The 26447-nt window shown below is 40.1% G+C and overlaps 1 protein-coding gene across 1 annotated transcript; it reads right to left on the bottom strand.

The window, feature by feature from the left end:
- Positions 1-6988: 6988 nt before the first annotated feature.
- On the bottom strand, positions 6989-25865 carry NUP35 (nucleoporin 35). The gene is made up of 9 exons (XM_080928134.1): positions 25771-25865; positions 24200-24370; positions 22335-22462; positions 18801-18855; positions 12764-12905; positions 10346-10415; positions 9528-9656; positions 8338-8502; positions 6989-7532 (listed from the first exon to the last, which is right to left on the bottom strand). The coding sequence occupies exons 1-9, from the start codon at positions 25808-25810 to the stop codon at positions 7455-7457; spliced, it is 978 nt and encodes a 325-aa protein (XP_080784260.1). The 5' UTR covers positions 25811-25865; the 3' UTR covers positions 6989-7454.
- Between the last annotated feature and the right edge of the window lie 582 nt (positions 25866-26447).

Genomic DNA, 26447 nt, shown 5'->3' with positions numbered 1-26447 from the left:
AACGTATCTCACTGGACCCGTCTCTTAGAGAAAAGTCCAGCATTCCTGCCCAGGAACTGTCATCTGGTTCCTCCCCATTTGCTGAAACTTGAATCTAAAAGGCCATGCATGTTCCCTGAGCCAGTGAAACACTTTTAATCTCAAAAATATGTGCATACCTCAACCTCGACTAACAATGTATGAAGAACTAGACAAATTTTAACATTTAAATCTTCACAATAAATATGACTAATGACATAATACTTAGTATTTTGCATAAAGTTTTGGTTACAGAACCACATTTTAAAGTTGTTTTATATAAATTTTAGTATTTTAAATTTTTTTTCTTAAAACATTTTTAAGCAACAGAGTTGTACTGGAGCCCAGAAAGTACAACAGTTCTCTAGTGCACCTCAGACCTAAAAATCATGTGTATTTCCATAACTGCCCTACTTTCCTCTATTCCCATACTCCCATGCCTAACTCCCTCTCAAATTTATGACCTCTTATTCTGTATTACTGTTAGAAACAAACAAATATAACCTGCTGAGTCTGCTTAGTTTTACACACGTGTTTTGGATGAGTAGTTGGTGCTAGATAACCAATAAATAAGCAAGGCTTGTCCTGGGAAATGCACCCTGGCGTGTCAGCTGGGGCTGTCATTGTTCACATACTGGCTAAGCAGCCACGTGTAAGTAGCTTTTCTATAATATGTAGACGACAGTCTCACAGACTTCCTGGTGCTCTGGCTCTGACACTCATTCTACTGCCATTTCTGCAACTTGTGTCTTAGGCACAGAGGTTGTGTTGGAGACCTATCAGTTGGGACTGGACACCTCACAGGCGTTCTCTGCACTGTGAGCAGCCATGGGTTTCTATAATGTCCCCCATCTGTTATATACATCTTCATATAAGGATACATCTAGAAAGCAGGTAAGGATTACACTGCTTTAGAAAGTGGCAGAAGTAAGTTCTCTAAGACCCATGACCTTACTAGAAACTGGTGATTGGCTACGCTAGAGCATAATTTCTATCCTGTGAATAGGCCTCAAGTCCAGTCAGAGAGCTGTTGGCTGCCAAGGTAAGTGCCTCTCTTGTTCCTTAGGGATATCCTGCCATGACATCATTATAGGTCACAAACAGGACAGATAAGTAGGACTTCTGCTTTTCTTCTGGCAGTTTGCAAACTACCTTCCAGTACTGGGAAAGGAAGCCCTCAGAAAGGGGATCCCCTGATCAGATTCAGCTCAGTTCCTCCAAATTCTGTCTCCAGGGTGTATAATCTTCAACAGGATTTCTGGGAGGCAAATAAAAGCAACAAAAGAAACCTACATTATTTGGGGAGTGGTTTAGATACCCCTAACTTCAAAAACCAAGGGAAAAATATGAGCACGGAGGAAAAAGGAATTCTAGAGAAAAATACCAGGATACACGTGATATGAAGGGAGAAAAATGGGTAGAGATCTTCATTTAGGGAGAGGGAGAAAAGACAGTAGTAAAAGAGAGGAAGGAGGGATAAATAATCAAGGGTGTTTTTAAAAGCCACAGACAATCATTATCGTATGCCATATAACATTTTGTCTCTCTGTGTGTCTGTCTCTTTCTCTCTGTATGTGTAGTTTGAATGAAGTTATACCACAAGAGATGTAATATTCTCCCCCAAGAGCCATAGACTAATAAAATCCATATTTTAGGCATTAGATACCTCTCACCAAAGGCAATGCTGAGTACAATAATACTGTCATTTACATTTGTGTTGAAATTTATGAATTTAGTTTCAAGACTTTCTGAGGGGCAGTCAGGAAAAGCGATGGGTATATTATTAGAATTAAGAGACAGAGGTTGAAGGCAACATAGGACAGCACATACATGCTCCAATCTTTCCTGATCCTAAACAGTGATGGGAGGTACTAAAATAGACAAGAACATGGTAACGAAGACCATAAAGAGCCATGAGCACCGAAGCAGCCTATGGAAATGTGCAGTTACAGCAGCACAGAAGCACAGAGTGCAATACTGCAGGGACCTGAACAAAGGGAAGACAGGACTCAAAGCAGAAACTCGGTGCGCACTTATTTATCCTCCGTTCCAAATCCCATCTCTTTACTCTTTGCAAGGCTGGTCCATTTCTTCCCTTCAACCAGCTGGGCTGTGGACTCTGCCAAGAGAGGGTACAGAAAGCGTCCAGCTAGCACCAAGAAACAGGAGCTGCTTCTTTTCAAAGATTTGTTTCCAATGTGGCTAGACTGAATTAAAATTGAGAATGACAACAGAAATACAGAATAGAGAAAATCCTGTTAAATAAGGGGGAGTGAAATGAAGCAGGAAGCCAGCTGCCAAATATCTGCACATAATAAGACGTCCACAGGAAAGAAACCAGTAAGTAATTAGAAAGGGTTACCTGGAGTTTACCTTTCCTGAAGGCTCAAGAAAACCAAGTCTACATAAAAAGAATAGAGAACAAAGTATCAGAATCAAATCACACCTAAGCCTGGTGATATAACTGGGAAGGTCGGAGAGGCACATCTCTGGGTTCCAGGTCAGTCTGGGCTACATGGGATGCTGCCAAGACTATACAGTAAGACTATATAGTAAGACCCTATCTCAAAAAAATAATGAAAGGAAAAAGGAGAAAGGCAGAAGAGAAGGAGGGGGGGATCAAATCCCCTAACTTAGTGTAATTTAAAAAGAAAGAGTGACAAGTGTGTATTTAGGCAATGAAAGCCTGAAAGGCACATCCCAGAACAGAGCAATACTATAAAAGTCTACTTCAAGTGAAACTAAGACACATCAAGAAACAATGCAAGCAAAATGGGAATGAGTCTGACTTAGAACCGCTAGGAGATGATGCAGAATTCAGACAAGAATCCAGTTAAACACAAATTCAAATAAAGAACATATAACTGAACAAGTACATAAAGCTCATTAAAGGTAAAACTAAACTCCGCCTTCTACATTCTGTCTTGTTTTATCTCTTTCCTACCTAAGTATACAGATAATATACTCTAAGAATTACAGGATATTTTCTACCTTTAACTTATAAACAATAAAATGGTTTTTTCTATTAATACTCCTTGGGGGGCGTCCAACAATCTCTCTGCTCTCCAAATACTGAGAAATAATGAAGTAAATTTACTCTTGTACAGCAGTTCCCTCCATTGAAGCATGTCTTCCAGAAGTGAGGGAAAGGCTCATGAGACTCAGAAGAGGAAATCAAAAGCCTCTCTCTAGCAGTATAGGAAGAAGATGCTTTAGTGGTTAAGAGCACTGGCTCCAGGGGATCTGACACCCTCTTCTGGACTCTGGGGCACAAGATATGGAAATACTGCACATGCCTACATGGAGGCTAACCACCCACACTCATAACATTAAAATAAAAAAGAAATAGCTGATTAAAGTATTCAGGACACCTTAGTATGGGAGGAAAGCCACCAGGTTTACCACGCTGGTGAAGTTATAAGGAGTATGGTAGTTCTAGGGCATGGGGCAGCCCTTTCCTAAATTACAAGCTGTACTTTGAACCATCCATTGCTGAAGATATGTTCAAGTTCTGAATGGCTGGGCAATGACTTTCATCTATCCCTTGGGTGTCAGAAAGCTTTAGTGAGGCACAGTGGGAGCACTCTGAAGCAGTGACCCACCACTCAGGTCAATGGTCGGGCCTTATGACAGAACCCATCCACACAACTTCTGGCATCATACCAATCACATAACAAAGTATCAAAATGTACCAAAGCAAGCCATCAAAAGCTAAGCACTATCCTATATGCTGAGCTGTAAGTCTAGATCAGCAGAGTAGCATTCACAAAATAGCCACACGCCCAATGCCATTTACTTCCAAAACACCAGCATCTCAACCTCTCCCTCACCTTATCACCGATTTTAGTGGATTTACTACACAGCTGACAGTGCAGAAAAAAACCCAGGTTTGATATAGATAGGACTCAACATACTATCTGATGGCACACCAAATGCTGCTGCCACGAACTCTGAAAACCCACCCACTTGGCTAGGCTTACATAATTAATCCGCTCAGCTCCTTGGTTTAGTGATGCCAAGTCAAATGAAATGCTGAGCCCAGTACTGGGACATGGTATTATGTGACTGTTGGAGACGTGTAAGATCTTATTAGAGCTTTTCCACAGCATCTGGGGAGTATCTACCTGCTACATACTCCAAATACTTGTGTGGTTTTTTGCCAGATAAGTTTCCTTTTCATTCAGTCTATGTTTTTATATTATAATTAGGACCTTTTAATCTCCTTAACTGCCTTTCTGATTTCAAAAGCCATTTTTAACTTAATTTTTCCAGTTGCCAGCTTACACAAGCTGGTTAAGAATCTCAGCTCACCCCATTTTTATCTTGCATTCCTCATAAGGAATGTATCTGCTTTTGCTCATTCTACTTTCCTTTTCTTGGTAACCTTTTCACCTTTAGTTGTAATATTTTCTTAAAAATGTAAACTTCCGGAGCTGGAGAGATGGCTCAGCGGTTAAGAGCACCAACTGCTCTTCCAGGGGTCCTGAGTTCAATTCCCAAAAACCACATGGTGGCTCACGACCATCTGTAATGGGAATCTAATGCCCTCTTCTAGTGTGTCTGAAGACAGCTACAGTGTGCTCATATATATATATATAATAAATCTTTTTAAAAAATTTAAAATCCCGATTTTGTGTTATACTATAGTTTGTTGTTTTCTAAACATTAAACTTCAATATAAGCTAGGAGCTATAATGTGTATCTACCCCATGGGCATTCTTCTATGGGAATATCGTTTGACCTTTTCAGCTGTTATAAGTTAGAGCTATTACTTGTGTGAATCAGCCTTCTCAACTTTTAAAAGCTCCTCCTAGCTTTACAGAGATGACAATTCTGTTGTTTTATCATACAATAATCAAACGTTCACAAACAATTTCCTTGACTCTTAAAGAAAATGTGACAGATACAAAACACTATTGAAGGGAAAAAAAAATCCAAATACAACAAAAAATATCTCTAGCCAAGACAAATGTCTCACCTCATAGAGGCCTAGAAGCAGTGAAAGGGTCCATCCAGTAAGAACAAGACGGCCTTTCAGCATGCACCGCCAGCCTTCTCTACCGTGAAGATAGAAAATATTTCAATGCAAAAGTCCTAATGAGAAGAGATTTTTTAAAAATCTAAATCTTCATCCCAGAAAACTAAAACCTTCAACTGTCATTTACAGTGACTTAAAGCTCATCCAAACCTTATAGGGATTGCTTCTTCCCTAACTGTGCTGAGGCATAGATGACATCCCTCAGCCTGGACAGCGGCTTTTCTGCAGTCAGCATTGATGAAGGCAGAGCGCCTAACTGCTGCATGTCCAGCCCGAAAAGGAACTTTTATTCGCCTCCGTGGCTTAGGGCATGTTACACAATAGGCAGTGGAAAGGCTGGAAGAGTGGGTAACTGAGAAAAGTGCTGTGAGAATCATGAACTCACAGTAGCGGAGGCAGCCGTACTGGGCCTGTGCAGAACTGGGCCTGTCAACCTTCAAGTCACAGACGGCAGACTTGGGGGCTTATGCCTCCACAGCACACCACTGACTGCTGAAGCCTACTGGAGAAGCAGGCGTTTGTGTCTTTGCTGGTGCAGCCACTGAGGAGTGCCCTGTGCCCAGTCAGTAGCTCCACATCCTTGCTCATATGGGAAACTCTGGCTAAACTCAGTGGGCATTAAAAGCAAAAAGGAGATGCGGGGATGGAAGATACAGGTGAGGGGGAATAAGAGGAAGGTCTTGATCAGGGAGGATCATGACCAGAATTTACTGTGTATAAAATTGTCAATTACTTGCAGTAAAGGGGGTAGGGTGGAGAAAGAGAGGAAAGAATAAAGTTAAAATTCTATTTTTAAAAAGCGATTACTTAGTACATGCTCTATATTTTTAATTAAAAACTTCTTTTAAGAGCCCTTTGCTAAGAACCTTACGAGCCAAAGGAGATAATCTGAACAAAAAAGAACAAGGGGCAGTAATAAAAAAAAAACTTTCCTTCAAAGCTATACAGGTATACAGAGATACGCTCATGTGTGTGTGTGTGTGTGTGTGTGTGTGTGTGTATAATGTATGTGTATTATATATAAGCTCCTAAGACATAATGATAACATCCCTAGCACCTGCCAGGGCATGCAAACATTATTCTGAATGCGGAAAGGGACAGGACTGGTACTTATGTATGAATGTGTACTACTGTAACTATAGCCTAGTGCAGAAAGGCTTCTACACAGAGTAATTCCAAAATACAAACCCGACAGCAGTGAAAGCTGGGAAAACTCTTATTGTCTCCAAACAACCGATACAAGAAAGCATCAGAAATACACAGGCTTTACAACATTTTATCAAAGAATTCAGAGAAGGTTCCAAAGAAGGTATCAGGCCTGTACTGTGTCCAGTGATCAAGATAAGTACCTATAAAAGTGTGACAATGAGAATTAAATGCCTCTTCTTTTTATATAAAGTCTACCTATTACTATAAAAAAATGAAAGCACAAATACATACATGTACATACATGTGCACATACATACGTACGACTGACCAAATACAAGTCCTGGACTATGTACTCACAACTCTCATAGCTGCTTCATCAAGAGCAGCTTTGCTGGATGGCGAGGAGCACAGAGAACTACAGAGAACAGTTGAAACATGAAACAGACGGGTGCTGTGGCGACCTCACGAGACCAGGTCTGAATAAAGCACAGCGGTCAGTCAGTCAGTTTGGGAAAGTCAGAGATTACTTAAATAACCTGTATTTTGCGTATTAAACTTAAAACTCTATAGAAATGGTTTTTTATTTATCCAAATATTTGGATAAAAAATATCTCAAATCTGAGAAGTACTCAAACAAAAGAAGAAAATCAAATAAGAGAAAATGCAATGGTAATGAAATCTGGACTCTGGGTATAAGTTATTAACATGTTTTCTATTATATCAGCGAACTCTTAAAAGTACAACAATAAGTCAACATAAAAACAAATGTTTAGCACATAAAAATTGACAAAGTTTATTAGGAAACATTAGCAGTAGATGGTTTTTTTAAAAAAAAAAAAAAAAGATGACAATCCACTAGACATATACAAAGATATTAAATACTACCTAAATTAAGACCATAATTCAAATTGTTGATTATAATCACTGTGTCTTGGTAAAGCAGCTGTCACTCTCTGTGAAATTCATCCACCGTCTCATGAAAGCCAGGGAGACTCACTTCAAGCTCCATCATTTAATTGACTGCAGCAGACGCCGAGGACACGGCTCTAAGCATGCACTGCACCACAGAAGCACAGAATGCTGTGGACATTCTCTTCAGGTGTGTCACAGCCATCTTTTAAAGTGCAAGCTACAAATGGGCTGTTTCCTTAAACAAAGGACTGTAAAGATGGATCCTGCCAGGATGGTTATACAACTAACCCAAAGGAACTGGCAGTCCTCGGCTAGGCTCGGTCCAGCTCCCACTCCACTACCAACCAAACATGTACTCCATCGCTCTGGACACAAGACTTTCATCCTTTTTTGGTGTTTGTCTGTCAGAAATAACCTATTTAAAAACACACATCACAACAAAAAGAAAAAAGAAAAAGAAAGAAGAAAAATGTATTAGGTTAGCTTTCTTAGTGGCAGACAATTCTACAGTTAATGCCTAGCACCGAACTATGTAAGTCTGACAGTAAAATTTGGATTTTTAACATCTTCTAATTAGAAAACTGACTAAGTAAACCCAAACCTTATGAAATGAGAAATTTAAAATACAGATCTAAATAGTAATGACAAAAACTCCAATATGTAATGATGTCCAAGTTTCAGGAGACTGTAATGGGAAGCCACCCATCTGACTAGGTCACACACTTCCTGTGCAGGCATCACCACCTGTGCCCAAGCTCAAGACTCTCAGTACATCGATAGGACCAATACAACTTAAGCATCTCAGTCCCCATTCCATTCTTGAGAACGCAATGAATTTCTTTACAGTTTTCTAAATGACAACTTTTTCACCTCTGATATTAAAAGCTGGTCACTTTCATTTAATCAAAATATTTTTAAAACTTTCTTTTGCTTTGCAGTACTGGAGATCAAACAGTTTACCTGTGGCAGATGGATAAAATGCCTACCGCTGAGCTATGTCCCCAGCCCAAATAAACTGCTTCAAAAGTAAAGACAGCTTTCAAACTGGTGAAGGCCCTAACTTTGAAATGGGAAATTTATAAGTTTGAAGGTTCCATCAAGGAAAATGAACAGTAAACATTTACACACACACACACACACACACACATACACACACACACACACACACACAACACTGAACTAATGAGACAGTTAACAGGCTACATATATTCTAAACACACCTGGTAGTCACTAGTGGAGGCCTTGTATGCGGTGGCAAGAGGCCTCATGGTAGAAACCCGAGGAGTGCTTCCAGGCTGTGTTGGAGTGCCTAAGGTCCTAATTGGTGGTGTAAAGGCTAGAGATGGAGATGACAAGGCTCCTCTGTCACTGTTTTCCATGACATTCTGAAGAAACAAGAAACATGGGACACATCATCTAATACTATGTAATACTTCCTCAAAAACACCCACACCAAAAACAAAAACAAGAAAAAAAAAAAAAAAAAAAACACTTATAAATACTACTAGTTTTGACCATGTAAAGCATTTAAGTAAACTTAGCTTTGAGAGAGTATTTCTTAGCTAGACGTTGAGATCTAATCCACATTAAACAGCCTCAATTCAATTATATACCACAAGAACAAGAATCTCTGAGCAAAACATGTGTTTTGAAAGAACAGGGTTCCAAAGGATGTGAGAGAGAAATGGGATGAATAAAACCAAAACACGTGGTATCTGTGTATGAATCTTTTTTAAAAAACATCTTAAAGCAGACCGTATGATAAGTCAGCAAGAACAAACAAAAGAAAACCTAACTCATGTCACTGTACAGTTACTGCTGTGTCAGCAGACAGCCCTAGGGAAGAGGACTCTGGAGGTCCCGGGGACTAAGCGGCTTCAGACCTAAAAAAACCTAAGAAATACTGACTGCTTCACTTGGTTTGTGTGTGCACTGGCAACAGGCACAGGAAACTACAATGTAGCATTCAGGAAAATGTTTGTATGTGCTTATTTCAAGTGTGCTCCAACAGATTTTTTCAAGCCACAAAGTTTAAATTCTACCCACTAACGTTAAAAAGGTACATATAAAACAAGCTCTAGCTCTAAAACAGAAACGAGTGTCAGAAAATGTTAGTTATTTAACGCTGTCAGTCAGCACCCATGTGAGGTGTCCGTGCTAAGGCAGCAACAGTCAGTAGAGTTCACTAACTTGTGCTCTGAGCAGAAGTCTGGGCCTCACTTGGTACCCTGCACAAGCTACTTGGGCTCTTTACAATCAAGAGTGCACGCAGAGCCTCGAGCATCCTGTCCTGGCCTATGGTGACTAGGGAGGAGTGGTGAGGCTAAAGAGCAGACACACCGCTAACACGCGCCTGCACTACTCATACAGACCAAGTGAGCTACGTCTCCCTAAGTCACCCGCAACTCACTTTATCTATGCACGGTTTCACACCAATCATGATGGATTCGCCAAATATTCTCCCATCTTTGCTTAAGGCTTTCCGGGCTTGCAATTTAGATTGGTAACGAATATGCATCCAGTTGCCTGTGTTAGACATCTGCAAAAAACAAAATTGTTTCCTAAGATACAAGATCCACACCAAACACACAAACATGGGGTCAAAATTGATTTGATTTTTATTTTTTATTTGATCCCCTGTAAAAGCTACATATTAGAATTCAGAACCCCTCTCCAGATCTCAACTCTCCAAAATAAAACATGTGGCAAATGTTCCCTGAAAATAGACAACTTTCCCTACAGAAGAGTTATACTAGCAACTATTATGAAATTTCTAAAGAGCTATATTCATAAATATGGCTGTGTAGGAGTGAGAACTGGGTAACAAAGGCGACAACTGGGTATGTCCTGTGTCTGGGACAAGCATCTCTCAAAGCTGCTGAAGGGTAAAGTTCCTACAGACTCCAGAAGCCCTGGGCTCCCTGCTTCCTGTTCCCAATAGAGCTTAAGAGAAAAACACCAATGTATATGAAACGCAGTCGAAGAGCACATGTTAGGAAAGGAGGGTGAATCCTGACACACTCACTCAGCCCTAACTGTTTCTTTGCAGTTAATACGACACAAGTTTGAGTCTTCTAGACTCTAAAGTAAATTCTTTAAACATAAAAACTAAATTTAAATTTAGAAAAAAAAAAAAGACAAAATTCAGAAGTAGTGCTCTTCAATTTATAACTTTTCTTTCCTTAACCAAAATGTTAATTGAAGAAAAAATAAATTAGTGAGCCTTACCACATGCTTTAAGATATTCCCATATTGTGCAAACTGTAATAATATATAAGAAGCAGATGCTTGTGGAAACCTGGGGGGAAAAATTGCCCAGACAAAACCATCAATTTCCATTATCAACACAAAAGCAAACTACTATACCATTCCCTCTACAGTCAGCCCATCAGTCCCTCTGACTCAACTCTACTCCGTGCCCAGAGGCTCCCAGTCCCTGACTTATTACCACAGCTCTCCAGCTGGCCAGACGCAGGCGCACACACTACAGCACATGATGATGAGCAACACTTGGGTCTATTAGGACCAGAGGGGTAGACTCTTAAAATTACAATACCAAATTGATTCTTCCTCCTCCATCTTCTTCCCCCTTTTCCTCTCTCCACCTTTCCAAAACTCTGTCCCCGCCTATCTTTTTCACTGCCTAATCACAGGCCTTGCCTTATCTGGTGCCTGCCCTCACCTGCATATCAACCACAGTATATCACTTTGCACTGAGTATCACCTTAAGATTTCAGGCATTTAGTGCTCAAAAATAAAACTTGACATCAATAACAAAGCTACAAAGTTACTTAAAGGCAATAATTAAAATTTTAATAGGTATATCTTTAAGAGGATACTTTATTAAGTCTTACACAGTTTGAATATTTTACAGTAAGGTGAAATTACTTTGGTAGTCCAAATAATGGTTTTCCATAGGAAAACAGTAACAGCTATTTTCAGTATAGAAAAAAAATTTTTAAATCACTAAAATAAATTAACCTAAAAGTTAAAAGCTCTAAAGGGGGGGGAGGTGAAATTAAACATATAAAAATCAATATAGTACATGCCTTTAATCCCAGCACTTGGAAGGTAGGGCAAAGAAAGCTCTGAGTCCAAGGCAAGGAAGCAAGAGATAAAGTGAGAAGCAAGAGATGAAGTGGTTTTGGCCACTCCTCTATCGGTGTAAATAAAATACTGCATTCAGAATTCAAATTTCATTATTTACTTACATATCTCTGGATCTGAGATTTTTAGTTCCAAAAAAGGGGAAAAAAAGTGAGGGGAACAAATGAAAGTAAGACACAAAAAATAAAAATGACTGCAAGTGAGGATGCTTTAAGAATAAAACATGGCTTAAGGCTCGACGGCCACTTTCAGTAAGACCTAATATACTCTTAAAATAATCCCAAGACAATGGATAATACTTCATCACTACAGCCCCCAAGTTGACAGAAAAGTTAAACTAGTTAAAAGAGGAACATATAATGTATCTTAGAAATACTTCCCTTCAATGGTCAAAATAAAATGTTTTATGCCTTAAAAGAAAGTGTTTCAGGAAACACATGAAAGTAATAAGATACAGCCTTGTAAAATCTTAAATACCTTTGAATAACTACAAGTATTTCAAGTGCTTTTTCTAACTACTTGAAATCTTCAAAACAACACTATTACTCTGAACCCAAAAACAGAAACAAACATGCATGCTCAACACTGCCCCTACTTCATTAGAAAATAGAAGATTTCAAACACTGATAGGTAAAATCAAGTAGCCAACTCAACTCCCAGGGCCACTGCTGTGCAATGTCTTCCAAGGAAACAAAGGAATATGGCTGCCCTGCTTCTCCATGAACCGTCACAGAATCAGAGCAGTGCCGGTCACGGACTGTCCCCCAGTTACAGCTGGAGGAAAACAGTACGACTGACTTTCTACCATGCAGTCCTATCTGAATTTTTACATTTTAAAATAAATCAAATGAATAAAATCCAATAAATACTTAATGCCCACTATTTTCCTTCAAGGAGCCCTATGTGTTATTGTTATATATAACGTGGTTTAGTGTAAAAACCAAACTGGAATCAAAAGGCCTCAGTTTATGCTGAAATTCTTGCTATTTAATGAGCTGTAATCCTTTGTGTGGGGGGAGGAGGAGTTTTTTTGTCTATAGTACATTTCTTCTTCTGTATAAATGGAAGATTTCTAGGGTGCTTAACTTGTTATGGCAATAAAAATTATTGTGCTACATCAGGAGTTTCATCACATTTCTAATAGTAAATACTGACTAGGGGTGCCACTACTGTGACACAGACTATAAAAATATCTCAGGACTGCCAGTTCAACCCAGCTAAGATTATTATAGTACAGGAGGAGCCACTAGAAAATACAGCCTCACCTTTAACAGCTACTAAGTAACTTGGGAAGAGTATGATCTTGGGCTGTGACGAGTCTGCAAGAATGATCTGCACTGCTGTCTGCACCTCAGTACAAAACAGCAGCATCAGAAGAGAGCTGATAAACAGATGAGGAAGAGCTGACAAGTGTTCAGTTGTACAATGCAGTGCAGGTGTGCTGGTGTTTGCTGTCCACTCTTCCCAACCTCCTGAACTATTCAAGAATATGAGCAAAGACTGGGGTGGGGTAATTTTTAGCAGGTCCAGAATCCTTACCCAAACACAGTCACCCAAGTGTCGTCTAGGTGATCTTCTGAGGTCAGAGAATCTCCTTGAGTATAAAAAGGATCCAACTGGGCAGGAGATAGTGTCGTCTTCCGTGGTTGACCAATATTTGCTGGACTAAACATGCTTTGCCCTATTTTAGTAAATTTAAAAAGTTAGTTACCAATAAAAAACATTTGGGCTCATGTTAAAGCAAAGATCTTACTTAGTTTATAGGGTAAGTTACATTAAAAGCTGACGATGAGATATAAATGACTTGGACATACGACTGCAGCAGTAGTCATTTCATACCACCATACAGGGACAGTCATCAACAACCGGGGATCATCTGTCACTCTGTCTTTGAGATGGGCTTTCACTAGATAGCCTAGGCTAGCTTCAAACTTGCAATCCCATCATAAGCATGCTAAACATTTGCAAACTCCTAACAGAAAAGTAATAGAAGCTCCTTCTCCTCCCCTAGACCCCAGTGCTGGGGATGACTCCTAGTGTGTTACACACAAGTCCACTGCCTGCACTGTCACTGAGCTACACTCAACCCTTGGTTGTTTAAAGACACCTGATCAGGGTGCTGGATAAAAGCAGAGAGTCCACTTCTTCCACATGGAGCACACTGAGGAAGACTGGGACACCAGCTCATGTGGAAGCCCTGGTAAAATCCACTCTAAGGGTGTATATATACCCAAGGTCCAAAGAAATGGGGAGAGAGGAAGAAAACAAATAGCCTAAAAGACAGCTAACCATCTACACTGGGATCCTTAGCTCTGACTGTCTGGTTGACACAATGCAGTGTCAGTGAGGACGTGGCTACCCCTGTCGGTGTGGTCTGTAGGTGTGCTTGAGTAACTTTAAGTGGAAGGCTTATCTTCTCAGGGTATGCAGGTGAAAAGGCAGAGCACAGACACGCATGCGCTGACTCAGTTCTTTGCTCTTTAGAGTGGATGTACTTTGACCAGCTGCTTTAAGTCGACGTTGCCTCGGCTTCTCCACAATGATAGTCTGTAGCCTGGAACTGTGAGCCAAATCAACCTTTTCTCCCTTAAGCTGTTTTTGCTAGGGTGGTTGCATTAAATCACCACAACAGGAAGAGAAACTATAACATGTTATAACACGCTGAACAATTATTCTTCATGTCATCACAGATTTAATAGGTAAAAAGTTATTTTTAAAATGAGACATTAATAATGGAATATCCATTAATAATGGAATTAATAATGGAACTGCAGAGTTGGCTCAGAGGTTAAGAGCACATAAGCCTCTTGCAGAGGACCTAAGTTTAGTTCCCAGCACTCATATCAGCAACTCACAGCTGACTGCAATGCCAACTTCAAGAGACCCAATGTCCTCTGTGGACATACTTAAATGTACATTCAGGCTCTCACACACACACACACACACACACACACACACACACACACACACACACAGACAAAAACACAATTAAAAACACATCTTTCCAGTTACAGTGGCACACCTTTAGTCCCAGCACTTGGGTGGCAAAGGCAAGAATATCTCTGTGAGTTCAAAGCCAGCCTGGTCTAAATAGCAGCAAGGTAGAGGGCCAGCCAGGGCTACACAATGATAGATAGATAGATAAGCCTTATCAACCATCTCTTTAAAATCTAATTAGTTCTTACGAATAGATATGCCTTTAATAAGCCAAAGACAATAAAAGGTACATTAGTATAAAGCCAATTCAATTTTTTATGCCCTATATAACCATTAAGATGCAGCTTAGTTATGTTATTTATCATGTAATAACCTTCAAGCAAGAAATTAAATTAAGGCTCAAATTGAGACAACCATTATGACCTTTAAAAAGACAAATCAAAATTAAGTCTCAAATGAATAAGCAATCTAATCTTCGCCTTGTCAACTAATCTAAAAATTGCAATTACTTATACTAATGGAAAAGTATTTACATAAGTTTAGTGTAATTGCTCCACACCAAGCTAATATTTAATTGCTCCACTGATTTTACTTCCTTTAACTCAAACTTCCGGTACCTACACACTATGCTTAAGCTAAAAATAAAGTGCCTATCAAACCACATCAGTTTAGACTATAATATACTTCCCTTAGCAAATCACTATCCAAACATCCTTCACAAAATCAAATTAAAGTGAGGGCAAAAGCCCTTATTATCCTTCAATTAAAGAACAGATCCAATTATTCCAAAATAAGTGAAAACAAAAGAAAAATTAAAGAAATTTCAGAAAGTATGACAAATGAACACTAGAAAAATGAGGTCTTGATCATGACACCTTCTCACCAGGAAAACAAGTAGGACAGATCTGGAATAAAGGATTTTCCTCAGCCCAGTGGACACTCTAGAGCCACTGTATCAACACCTACACCAGGAAGTATTTTTCTTACTCACAGTAGGTTCCTCAGACTGAATGTGATAGCATACTGATTCGTGCTCACTGCAGACAGATTACAATAGCACTAGCAATGGTTTCTCAGAGCCTTTCATGTAAGTTATGAAAACATAGACTCATTTGGTAACCTCTAAGTTTATATCCAATCCATCTGAGGATATGAAAGTCCCGAATGTCCTCACACCCACAGCCTGTCTGAAGTGAGGATAAACTGGTGGGTACTTTCGTTACCAGTTAAGATGTGAGGTACTCAGGGATCCAAATGTTGGCTGGACCATGGATGAGGTGCCCAGCGAAGCACTGCTCCCTGCAGCCCGTCCAGACAACTAATAGCAATCACTCTAGACGTTCCACTGCCTTGACTTTCCCACAATTTCCTCATTACAGATGGATTTAGTAGGTAAAATAGATTTCTAAACTGAGAGATTTAGAACAGAGTACGTGAGGGTTGGAGAAATGGGAAGTTAACTTGAAGCACAGACAACAAGGAAGGTGGTGCTTAGGACCTGCTCATCTCGACCGCGTAATGACTGTCACTGTCTGCTTACCATGGCTTGTTTGGCTGGCTTCTTATAGAAGGCAGGACCACCTGCTAACGGGTGGCACTGCCCACCATGAGCTAGACCTGCCCAGACTAATCAGTGAATCAAAACATGCCCCACAGACTTCCTCAAATGAAGTTGCCTCTTCCCAGAAGATCCTGGCTTCCAACCCCATGAAACCAAAGATTCTGACTCTAAAGAAATGGAAGCTAAACACTTCATAGACGAGACAAGAGGGTAAGTGAAAATAACAAGAGGGTAAGGTAAAAATCTGCATACTAAAAATGAATTTGCCTCTCTAGACTCAATACTAGAGCCAGGCAACAATGACTAAAAACAAGTCCATTAAGACTTTTCTTTGAAAAAAAAAATTATAAGGGCAGGGGGAAAAAAACTACAGAAGCTAAAATTGTCCCCCCAGCGTCTCAACCCAAAATATTCGGCATATTATCCAATTATCTTATAGTGCCACGCAGTAAGAAACAAGAGTGTTTCTATTCATCTGACCCCAATCCCAATCCCTGCCTATGTAAAAGATTTCATGTGGCAGGCTTTTTAGTGTCATGTTCAATAAGTATGCTCTCAACAACAAGGACAAAATAAGTATAAAAAACTAGAAAGGAACAGAATGTAAGAGTACTATTAACCTCAGCTGGTGAGACATCTTTTTAAGAAAACAGGATGTTAGAATTTTCCAACTTCCTTCAAAGAAAACAAGTGGAAATGAAGACGCCACAGAGAAGACTCCTTGAGGAGGAAGTCTCTGAGAAGGCAGCATACAAATGTGAATGGTAACAGAGGAGAAAAACAAAAGTTCAAATCTTCAAGGGATCTAAGTACAAACAAAAGGAATTCCCCAAAGATAGAAGGTAAAAGAAAGCAAACAAGCATCCAAGATACATACAGAACTTCTTCAGCCTTAAGAAATCTATCTATCAGTACCCCAGTAAGGCCTGGAGAGATGGCTCAGCGGTTAAGAGCACTGACTGCTCTTCCAGAGGTCCTGAGTTCAAATCCCAGCAACCACATGGTGGCTCACAACCATCTGTAATAAGATCTAATGCCCTCTTCTGGTTTGTCTGAAGACAGCCATGAACTGTTGTGGTAAATAACTTCCACAAAACATTAGAAAATACATGATCAAGGAACTTTGTCTCTGAAATTCCAATCTCGTACAGGATTAAAAAGGAGCAATTCCCCCCGAGTTTGAGTTTTACTTATTCAGCAACCTTTATGATAAAACTACTCAAACATGAGCTTTGCTAAAACTATGAAGAATAAAGGAAATGGAGATAAATCATTATGAAAACAAGCTCAACACAGAAAATGAAGGTGAATCCTAGGACAACAGTTGTTCACTATCCCGAAACAGCAAACAGCCAAGAGAATGATGTTCTCAGCTTAAAACAAGTAACAGAACCGTGCCTGAAGCTGGTATAGTAACAGAAACCTTCCAGGGAGCAGTGGTGCTGTTAACTGTGCTTCACTGGGCACCTCATCCATGGTCCAGCCAACATTTGGATCCCTGAGTACCTCACATCTTAACTGGTAACGAAAGTACCCACCAGTTTATCCTCACTTCAGACAGGCTGTGGGTGTGAGGACATTCAGGACTTTCATATCCTCAGATGGATTGGATATAAACTTAGAGGTTACCAAATGAGTCTATGTTTTCATAACTTACGTGAAAGGCTCTCAGAATCAGCTGTTCCCTTTCCTTCTGTCTAGAACATTTTTTCTTTACCTCCCTCACTTCCAGTTTTGGAACAAAAAAAATTTTTCTCCTACCTATGAACAGGTAAACTAATGCCCCAATGATGTTCATAACCTGACCCCTCCTGAATATGGGGACTATTGTACTTGGCAGAAAGAAATCATAGCTGCAGGTGGTCCTTTTAACAGATTCGGGAGGACAATATATATATTCATAGAGCTACTAAATAAATAAAGGAATTGAGATGTAACTGCAAGAACGCTCAGTGTGGTGGTACGCACCTTTAATCCCATCACTTGGGAAACAGAGGTCTATCTCTGTGAACTGGGGCCAGCCTAATCTACACAGCCAGGGTCCATGACATCCAAAGCCTCATAGTGAGACCTAAGAGTAACTGCTAACACTGAAAGTGGAAGAAATGGACCATCACCCAAGGAAAGTGAGCCATCTCTAGAAACAGAAAGGGTGGAAACTGTACTCACAGTAGCCTCCTCCACAAATTACAACAGCCTTTCCAACGCCCTCATTTGGCACACTAAGAACTATGGCACGCTCTCGATCTTCAGAACAGCACAATACACAGTCCAACTTAAGCCATTGCTCCGTATATGTAACTAATAAAATAGCAACAGCAAACACTACTCTAGAAAACTCCAAGCCCAGCCAGACAGCTGGCACAGCTATAATCCAACACCCAAGAGGCTGAGACAGGAGGGCTGGAGTTAGGAGACTAGCCTGAGCTACATATTAGCAACACTCAGGTCCCATCCCTCCAAACACACACACACAAGCACACTCACATGCACACACAAAACCTTTAAATACCTTCTACCCCATACCTTCCCCTCTACACAAAACATATTAATTTCTAATGAGATTTCTAATCTTCTTATTGTTAATAAACATAAACCCTGTTGTCTATTTGAGGATTATCTACTGTGTTAGTTCTTTTCACACAAGTTGTTTCTGAGCAGCTGAATACATGGGAATGGTAAACATGTATTAAGGACCATGTCCTAAGAATGATACTGAGAGAAATTAGAATGCTGTTAAAGACAAACCAGGGATTAAACTCAGTGGCTGTTAGGCTTACAGCTCAGTGTCAATATCCCTTAAAACACGTATATTGTTTGATGTGAGTATTCTTTCCACGGTGGCAACTCTATTTTATACGGCTTTTAATAACTCAAGAACTACTTCAAAACTCTATTAAGTATGCATTCTTAAATTCTTAATGCTTTTGGAAGACTAGCCTAGCTGTAAATTCAAAGCATTCTCCACAAAGCACTGCCTTCCTAAAGACTACTGGCGTCTCAGGCAGCCTCCAAGTTTAAAGAGTGAAGGTGAGGGTGAACATCAGAGCAGAAAGCAAACACTGAGTAAGAACTCACCAGTCACAGGAGTTGTAACTCCAACAAGAGGACTCTGCAACACGGAAATGTTTGCCTACATGAAAAGAGTGCTAAGTTAAAAACACAGTTCTAACCAGACACAAACACAGTAATCACTAAAATTCAACAGGTGTCTTAAGACTTAAGACAACTAAATTCCTATAATTTACTACTAACTAGAGCTGTCTCCATTAACTCAAAAATATGGCAAGATCAAACTTCCTTTGGCTCCTGGTGACCTGAGGCTGGAGACCTGAGGCGGTGAGATGGCTTAGTGTTAAGTGCTCTTGCTGATGAGCCTAACACCTTAGTTCAATGCCCAGAACCCACATGGTGGGAAGAGAGCATCCCGTGGTCTCCACAGTGCATCTCAGCACTTGTGTGCCCACACACACACACACAAAAATAAATAAATAAATAAAAACCCAATTTAAAAGAAGTTACACTGGCAAATGAAAAACGTATAGGAATTAATAGCAACATAGTAGCTATTTGGTCTTATTTCACAATGAACAATATTCAAACTAATGGATATAATGATAATTTCTTCATCAAATCACACAGAAAAAGAGGAAAATAATGCAATTTTAAACACACATACTATAAAACAGAACATTCAAATGACAACAAAAGAGAACTTATTAACACTCAGTAAAATATTACTAAAAAAATATTATTAAGCATCTCTAAGTAAGAAAATATTTAGACTTAGAAATCCATTAATAGAAGCTTGACCATCAGGGAAATGCAAATCAAAACAACCCTGAGATACCACCTCACACCAGTCAGATTGGCCAAGATCCAAAACTCAGATGACAGCAGATGCTGGCAAGGCTGTGGAGAAAGAGGAACACTTCTCCACTGTTGGTGGGGTTGCAAGCTAATACAACCACTCTGGAAATCTGTCTGGCGATACCTCAGAAAATTGGATATAGTACTACCTGAAGACCCAGCTATTCCACTTCTGGGCATATACCCCAGAGACACTTTAATACACAACAAAGATATATGCACCACAATGTTCATAGCGGCTCTATTTATAATAGCCAGAAGCTGGAAGGAACCCAGATGTCCTTCAGAAGACGAATGGATACAAAAATTGTGGTACATATACACAATGGAATACTACTCAGCCACCAGAAACAATGACTTAACCAAATTCTTAAGAAAATGGCTGCATCTAGAGAATATCATCCTGAGATAACCCAGTCACAAAAGAACAGACATAATATGCAGTCACTGATAGTGGGATGCTAACCCCAGAGGCTTGCACTCCCCCAGAAACAACTCACAGACTGTATGAAGTCCAAGAAATAAAGAAAACAAAAAAATATACATATATTTACAAAACAAGAAGACTTTGACTATTTCCATGTTGCGTTTTGTTTTGCATGTACTTTACGCTTATTGTAACTATTAGGTTTTCAATGCATACTGTCAAGCCCTTGAAAAAAATCAAGTACTGACTAAAAAAATATATTCACATGGTTTTATGTAAAAATTATTTCAATGTCTGAAAAAACAGTACTGACAAAAATGTATAATTTTAAGCAAAAAATGTTTAAAATCTGTACATTTATCTTTGTTTTGTAAAATAAAGTCATTAAAAAAAATAGAAGCTGGAGATGACTCAGATATTAAAAGCACTTGCTGCTCTTCCAGAAGCCCTGAGTTCAGTTCCCAGCAACCATGACCGACAGTTTGCAGAGGCTTCTAAGACCAGCCCAAGGGGATCCAGGGCCGTCTTTTGACCTCCCAAGGCACTCACACCGTAGCACATATCCACAAAGCAATACACACATACTCACAAATAAAAATAAATCTGTTTTAAATCCTCCTATAAACAGAAGAAAAGAAACAAAAAACCCACCCACTATCCAACTATCTGATCCAAACCAGAGCTGAGCACAGTATCTTGGGAATGTAACTAATTTAGGCCTTCTTCTATTAATAACGTTCATACTTCAAATTCAAACACTGGTATATGCTATATGTATAAGTCTTGTCAACATTTCAAATGCGTTAGTAACTAATGCTAGTTCTTTCCATGAATCAGAAGAATAATGAGAGTAAGTCCTGAATCCAGAAGCCACTGATTCTCACACTAAGCTGCACATCGGATCTTACTTAACCTTTGGAATTATCCCCACTCAGGATGCTCTGGAAGCGGTAACCCTAGAACAGCACTGACCATTAACAATGTAACCGTACAAACCAGGCATGGCATTGCACACCTGCACCAAGAATCCTCACACACTGACTGAATACTAAATGATTAAATTTGCAGGAGGCAGTTTCTTTAGTAAAAGAATACTGGCCTTATGTAAATAAAATAATAATGAAACAAAGCTCTCAGGCTAGGCATGATGACACATACCTTTAATTCCTGCACATGAGAGGCAGAAACAGAGATCTGTGAAAATTCCAGGCCAGCCAGAACTACATGGTGATACCCCATCTCAAAACTACCACCGACAAAGCACTCAAATCATTATTAAACATTCAACCTCCAAATACAATACTAAATTTTTACTTACTTTTTTCAAAAAAAAAAAAAAAATCCCCACAAATCCTATGCTTAAACAAGTGAAATGACTTATACTCTACATTTACAATAATCAGGTTAGGAACACGGACAGGTTAGTAAGATATACCTAGCCCATAGAACTACTTACATGAGAAAACAATCTATAGTCTAGCACCTTCCTTTTTGGGCAATTACAGGATCTTACTATATAGAAGAGGCCAGTTTCCAGGAACCAGATAGGGGTGCCTCCTCAGGGGCTCTGCCAGAGTAATGCAGCTGAGCATGCTTGCAGCCAACCATCAGACTGAGTTCTGGGACCCCGGTGAGGGTGCTGGAGGTGGGGAGCGGGGAATGAAGGAGTTGAAGGGGGTTGTGGACTCATGGGAAGAACAACTTTGTCGACCACCAAATCCTCCAGAGCTCCCATGGACTAGATCACCAACCACTGAGCACACATGGAGAGACCCATGGCTCCAGTTGCATATGTAGTGGAGAATAGCAGTGTCTGGCATCAATGTGAGAAGAGGCCTTTGGTCCAGTGAGGGTACGTTTTCCCATTGTAGGGGAATGCCAAGGCACTGAGGTGGAGAGGGTGACTGGGGGCTAGTGCACCTTTGTGAAGACAAGTATAGGGGGAGGGGGGATGGGAACGGGGTAGGGGAAGGGGATAACATTTCAAATGTAAATACAGAGAGAATCTAATAAAAAAATTAAAAATAATAAATAAGAAGAGGGCAGCCTCAAAGTCTTCGTGCCCCTGGCTGCCTTGCCTCAGCCTGCCTAGTACTGCGACTACAGGTGTATGCCACCATGCCCACCTTAGGATCCTATGACATATTAAGTACATTTCATGTTAACTGAGTACATATGTACTTAATCTTTACTCTATGCTCATGGTTACTTCAGAATTAGTATTAAGGGAAGCTTTCTAATTACTGACCTTACTGTGTAACCACACAATATCACAATATAACCACCTATTCAGCATGGGAATTCGTTTTTATCACCTGTCTTCTTGAAGTCAAAGGTGTTGATCCAAGTCCTGGGCTGGAAATGTCATCATAGATACTTCGAACAGGCGGAGCCCCACTTTTATCTTTATGAGCAGGTACAACTGGCTGTGGTGGTGAGCCTCCTACAAGGTACAAAAACAAGTGAAAAACAAGGTAACTGTTCATCTCTCTTACAAGGTATATTAAGTTTGTGGTTTTTGTAGGGCTGGAGAGATGGCTCAGACACACCACAAGAGGGCATCAGATCTCATTACAAATGGTTGTAAGCCACCACGTGGTTGCTGGGATTTGAACTCAGGACCTCTGGAAAAGCAGTCAGTGCTCCTAACCACTGAGCCATCTCTCCAGGCCCCATGCTTTAATGTTTCAGTCACCTGGGGCTCTTGTTTGAAGTCAGGCTCTGATTCAAATAAATAGTGCGTGTGGAACCTGTGACTACACCTCTGATGGCTGCCAAGTGATGTCACAATGCTGATGAGCTGCAGAACGCACTTTGAACCAAAGGTTTCGGAATAAACTGCTATTGGAAACTTTAGTTTTTAAAAAACACATGTAACATTGCTTTTTCTACTATATGCTTAACATTCAATACTCAATGTGATCAATCTCAGGGCCACACATGGCGATTAATGCCCTTGGTCATAACTACCCAGGAGGCTAAGTTGGCAGATCATTACAACAAGGTCAAGACCAGGATAGACAACATATCAAAACCCTGTCTCAAAAGGAAATATAACCCATTTCCTTGAAAGTAGGTATCAAACAACTCCATTATATATTTACCTGAATAATTTAAATCACCCCCACATTGAATTTGACTATCAAAATTAAACAGATCCTATTTAACAGAGAAAAAGGACAACCTTTTTGTCAAAAAAGCAATGGTAAACAATAAAATAACCCCAGCCTTCACAGGCCACTGAACAGCTTCAACAGCCTCAGCCTCAGAGTCCAGACTAGAAAACGAAACTGACCTGGGGTCAGCATCATACTACCACTAAAGAGCAAGTTTGTCCAATTACTATTGAGTTTCAGATTCTTCTTCTGAAACTTTATAAATCAATATATATATTTGAAAAATGGAGCTCTTCTACCTATCAAGCTGATTCTTTTTTTTTTTTTTAGAGATTTAATTATTTATTTCATGTAAGTAAACTGTTGCTGTCTTCAGACACACCGGAAGAGATTATCGGATCCCCATTACAGATGGTTGTGAGCCACCATGTGGTTGCTGGGAATTGAACTCAGGACCTCTGGAAGAGCATTCAGCACTCTTAACCGCTGAGCCATCTCTCCAGGCCCAAGCTGACTCTTTAATGGGAAAAATATAAAAGGATTAGCACACAGAGTCCCTTACCACTTAGTCAAGAGCCTGAGGGGAAAAAAGTATACCTCCATTTCTTGTGGGGTTTTCTGGTAGTTCCCTATTAGTTTGTATTTTATTGTTTTGAGACAGGTCTCCTATGGCCCGAGCTGACCTCTGAGAATCCCAATGAGGGGAAGAATGTCCTTGAACACCCAATCCCCTTGCCTTTATTTCCTAGATGATGGATTATAGACTTCCACCACCATGCCTGGCTCTGTAAGACTTTTTAGAGAGGGTCTTACCCTATAGCCCCAGCTTGCCTAAAATAGCCTTTGTGACCCAGGCTAGTCTTGAACTCACAATTCTACATCAACCTCCTGAATGCTGGATTATAGGGCTCACTACCAGGCTGGGCTAAGGCATAGCTTTATCATAAAAGTATTTTAAAACCAATAACGACGTGTGGATGATGAAGAGTGCTCCACCATTACTTCTCTGAAACTCTACTATGCATACCCATGTACCACAAAACCACCGAAAGCAATTAACCCACCTGCAAGTAAAGGTGACCTCATCTCCATCACTCCTACTGAGGGGCCGCTAACTGATCGGGGCTGTGGAGTCACTGGAGCTGGTAGGTCCCCCATCAGAAACCCAGGTAAGAACTGGGCATTAACGCCTGACTTCGGAGATGTAGGTGAACCCAACATCATTGGTTCAGATCCTAAATTAATCAAAAATGGAAATAAAATGAAGCGGTCTCCATTATAGTACTTCGCAAACAGATACAGCAATTTATGATAAAAGTTGAATAATTTACCCAAAAAAATTAAATATTATGAACTTTAGTTGAATTCATTTTAAAAGCTATTAAAAATTCTTCCCAAAATGTGAAATGATCTTGTAATCACAATATTACTCTACCATCCATTTCTTCACTGTGCTAGAGATCCAGACCAGCAGACACCTGAAAAATGTGCATCTGACTCTCAACAGTTAACATCAGACAATGTCAGACCCTAACCTGGGTAACAGACTAAAATGTGTTTCTTCACATTTATTACACCTGGAAATATGCTCTCCAAAATATCACAGTTGAACAGAAAAAAATCTAGAACTGCTAATGAAGTATCCTGATCTCTAAATAGCATAAAAAGAAAATCTATAAACAAGTTTTAATGCAACAGTGTATCTACATAATTAACATTATTGATTCAGTTTTTATGATGCACTAAAAAAAAATCAAGTTACATTATTCTTTTTTCCCCTTTTGCTTTTTGTTTGCTTTGTCTGTTTTTTGTTTTTTGCTTGTTTTGTTTTTGATACAAGGTTTCCCGGTATATACTCCTAGATGTCTTGGAACTCCATCTGTAGAGCAGGCTGGCCTTAAACTCAAGAGATCTGTCTCTGCCTTCCAAATGCTCAAATCAAAGGCGTGCGGCACAGCCGCCCAGCAAAGTTACACTATTCGTAAAGCAACTTCTTGTTCAAAATGTGGCAAGCATTACAAGGCATTTGAATCTACAAAGTTAATTTTGCACAATATATACAATGCTTACTCACTTTAAAAGCTCAGCGATTTATAAACTAATACTACGATACGTCTACCAAACTGTGGACAGGTTGTTTTTGTTTTCAGTTGTAGAATAGGACCGTTGTCATTACTCACAAAACTCGGAGGGAGTGGGGAGTCAACCTGTTACTTTGTTTTTCCTAAATGCGGCATATTCCGAACGTTTCCCCAACTAATAATGGGATGAATCTTTAGAATCAACTGCCGTCCAATAGATCCACGTTCCAAAGTAAAAGGCGGGGGAGGTGGGGGAAGCCAGGTTGGTTCTAGGTCAGGCGTTCATAAACGTATTTCTTTTGTGACGTTAAAACAGGACTTAGAAATGTAGGTGGTCCCGCGGCAGCCGGTTACTACCGCAACCAGGGGTTCACCGCCCCCGCCCCCGTGCACGCTTTCGGGGTGCGAGGCAGGTGACCACAGCGGAGCCTAGCGTAGTGCTGGGCTCCCGGGTACTGCCGCCCAAATGTCACGCTCTCTCCGTAGCGTGTGGCGGCCACCTCCGGGTCCACAGCACGCTGGCTGTGCCACGGGGGAAGCCGCGGTTCACTCACCCAGCGAGGGCGCCTGTGGATCCACCGCAAACGCTGCCATCGCAACGGCCGCTACTACTCCAGCAAGGATCTCCCCAGTTTTCAAAAATGGCGGAAACGCGTCTCACCGTCAGAGCCGCGCGGCCTTATGGGTTGCGTAACTTCCGACCATGCTCTTTGCGGAGGCTGTGGGCGTTTCAGCCATTTTGGAAGAGGGCAAACTTCTTTACCCTGAGATTCTAAAGATTTTTATGAGGATACTGGGAGTAATGTGGGGATCTCTGGTTCTATGAATGGCAAGTCTCTTAATTTGTTGTTGTTTATGATTCATACAAACAGATTCCTTTGCTCTCTTCATAATTAGTCTGATTTTGCATCGACTTCTCTAACACCTGTTAAAGTAGATTTAATAAAACTATATATACCCTTTTTTTCAACTTGATTTTGGACGTTTGTTTCTCAAAGCATGGTTTCCATCATCTATATGTCATTTCCTTTAAATGGTGTTATGTAAGAGTAATTTTACATTAAAGCATAATCATAAATTATCACATCAAATAATTATAAATTTAAAATAATTTTATTTAAAAAGCCCTGGAGCCACATGCCATTCTGCCCACGACATCCCCATGCCTCCCTCTTCACTCTCCTATCTTTCCTTAGAGTATATTCATGTACTCATGTTTGTGTTAAAATAC

The sequence above is a fragment of the Micromys minutus genome, assembly GCF_963924665.1.
Source record: "Micromys minutus genome assembly, chromosome: 13".
NCBI lineage: Eukaryota > Metazoa > Chordata > Mammalia > Rodentia > Muridae > Micromys > Micromys minutus.
The sequence above is the reverse complement of the archived record's forward strand: the minus strand, read 5'-3'. Positions and strand labels throughout refer to the sequence as shown.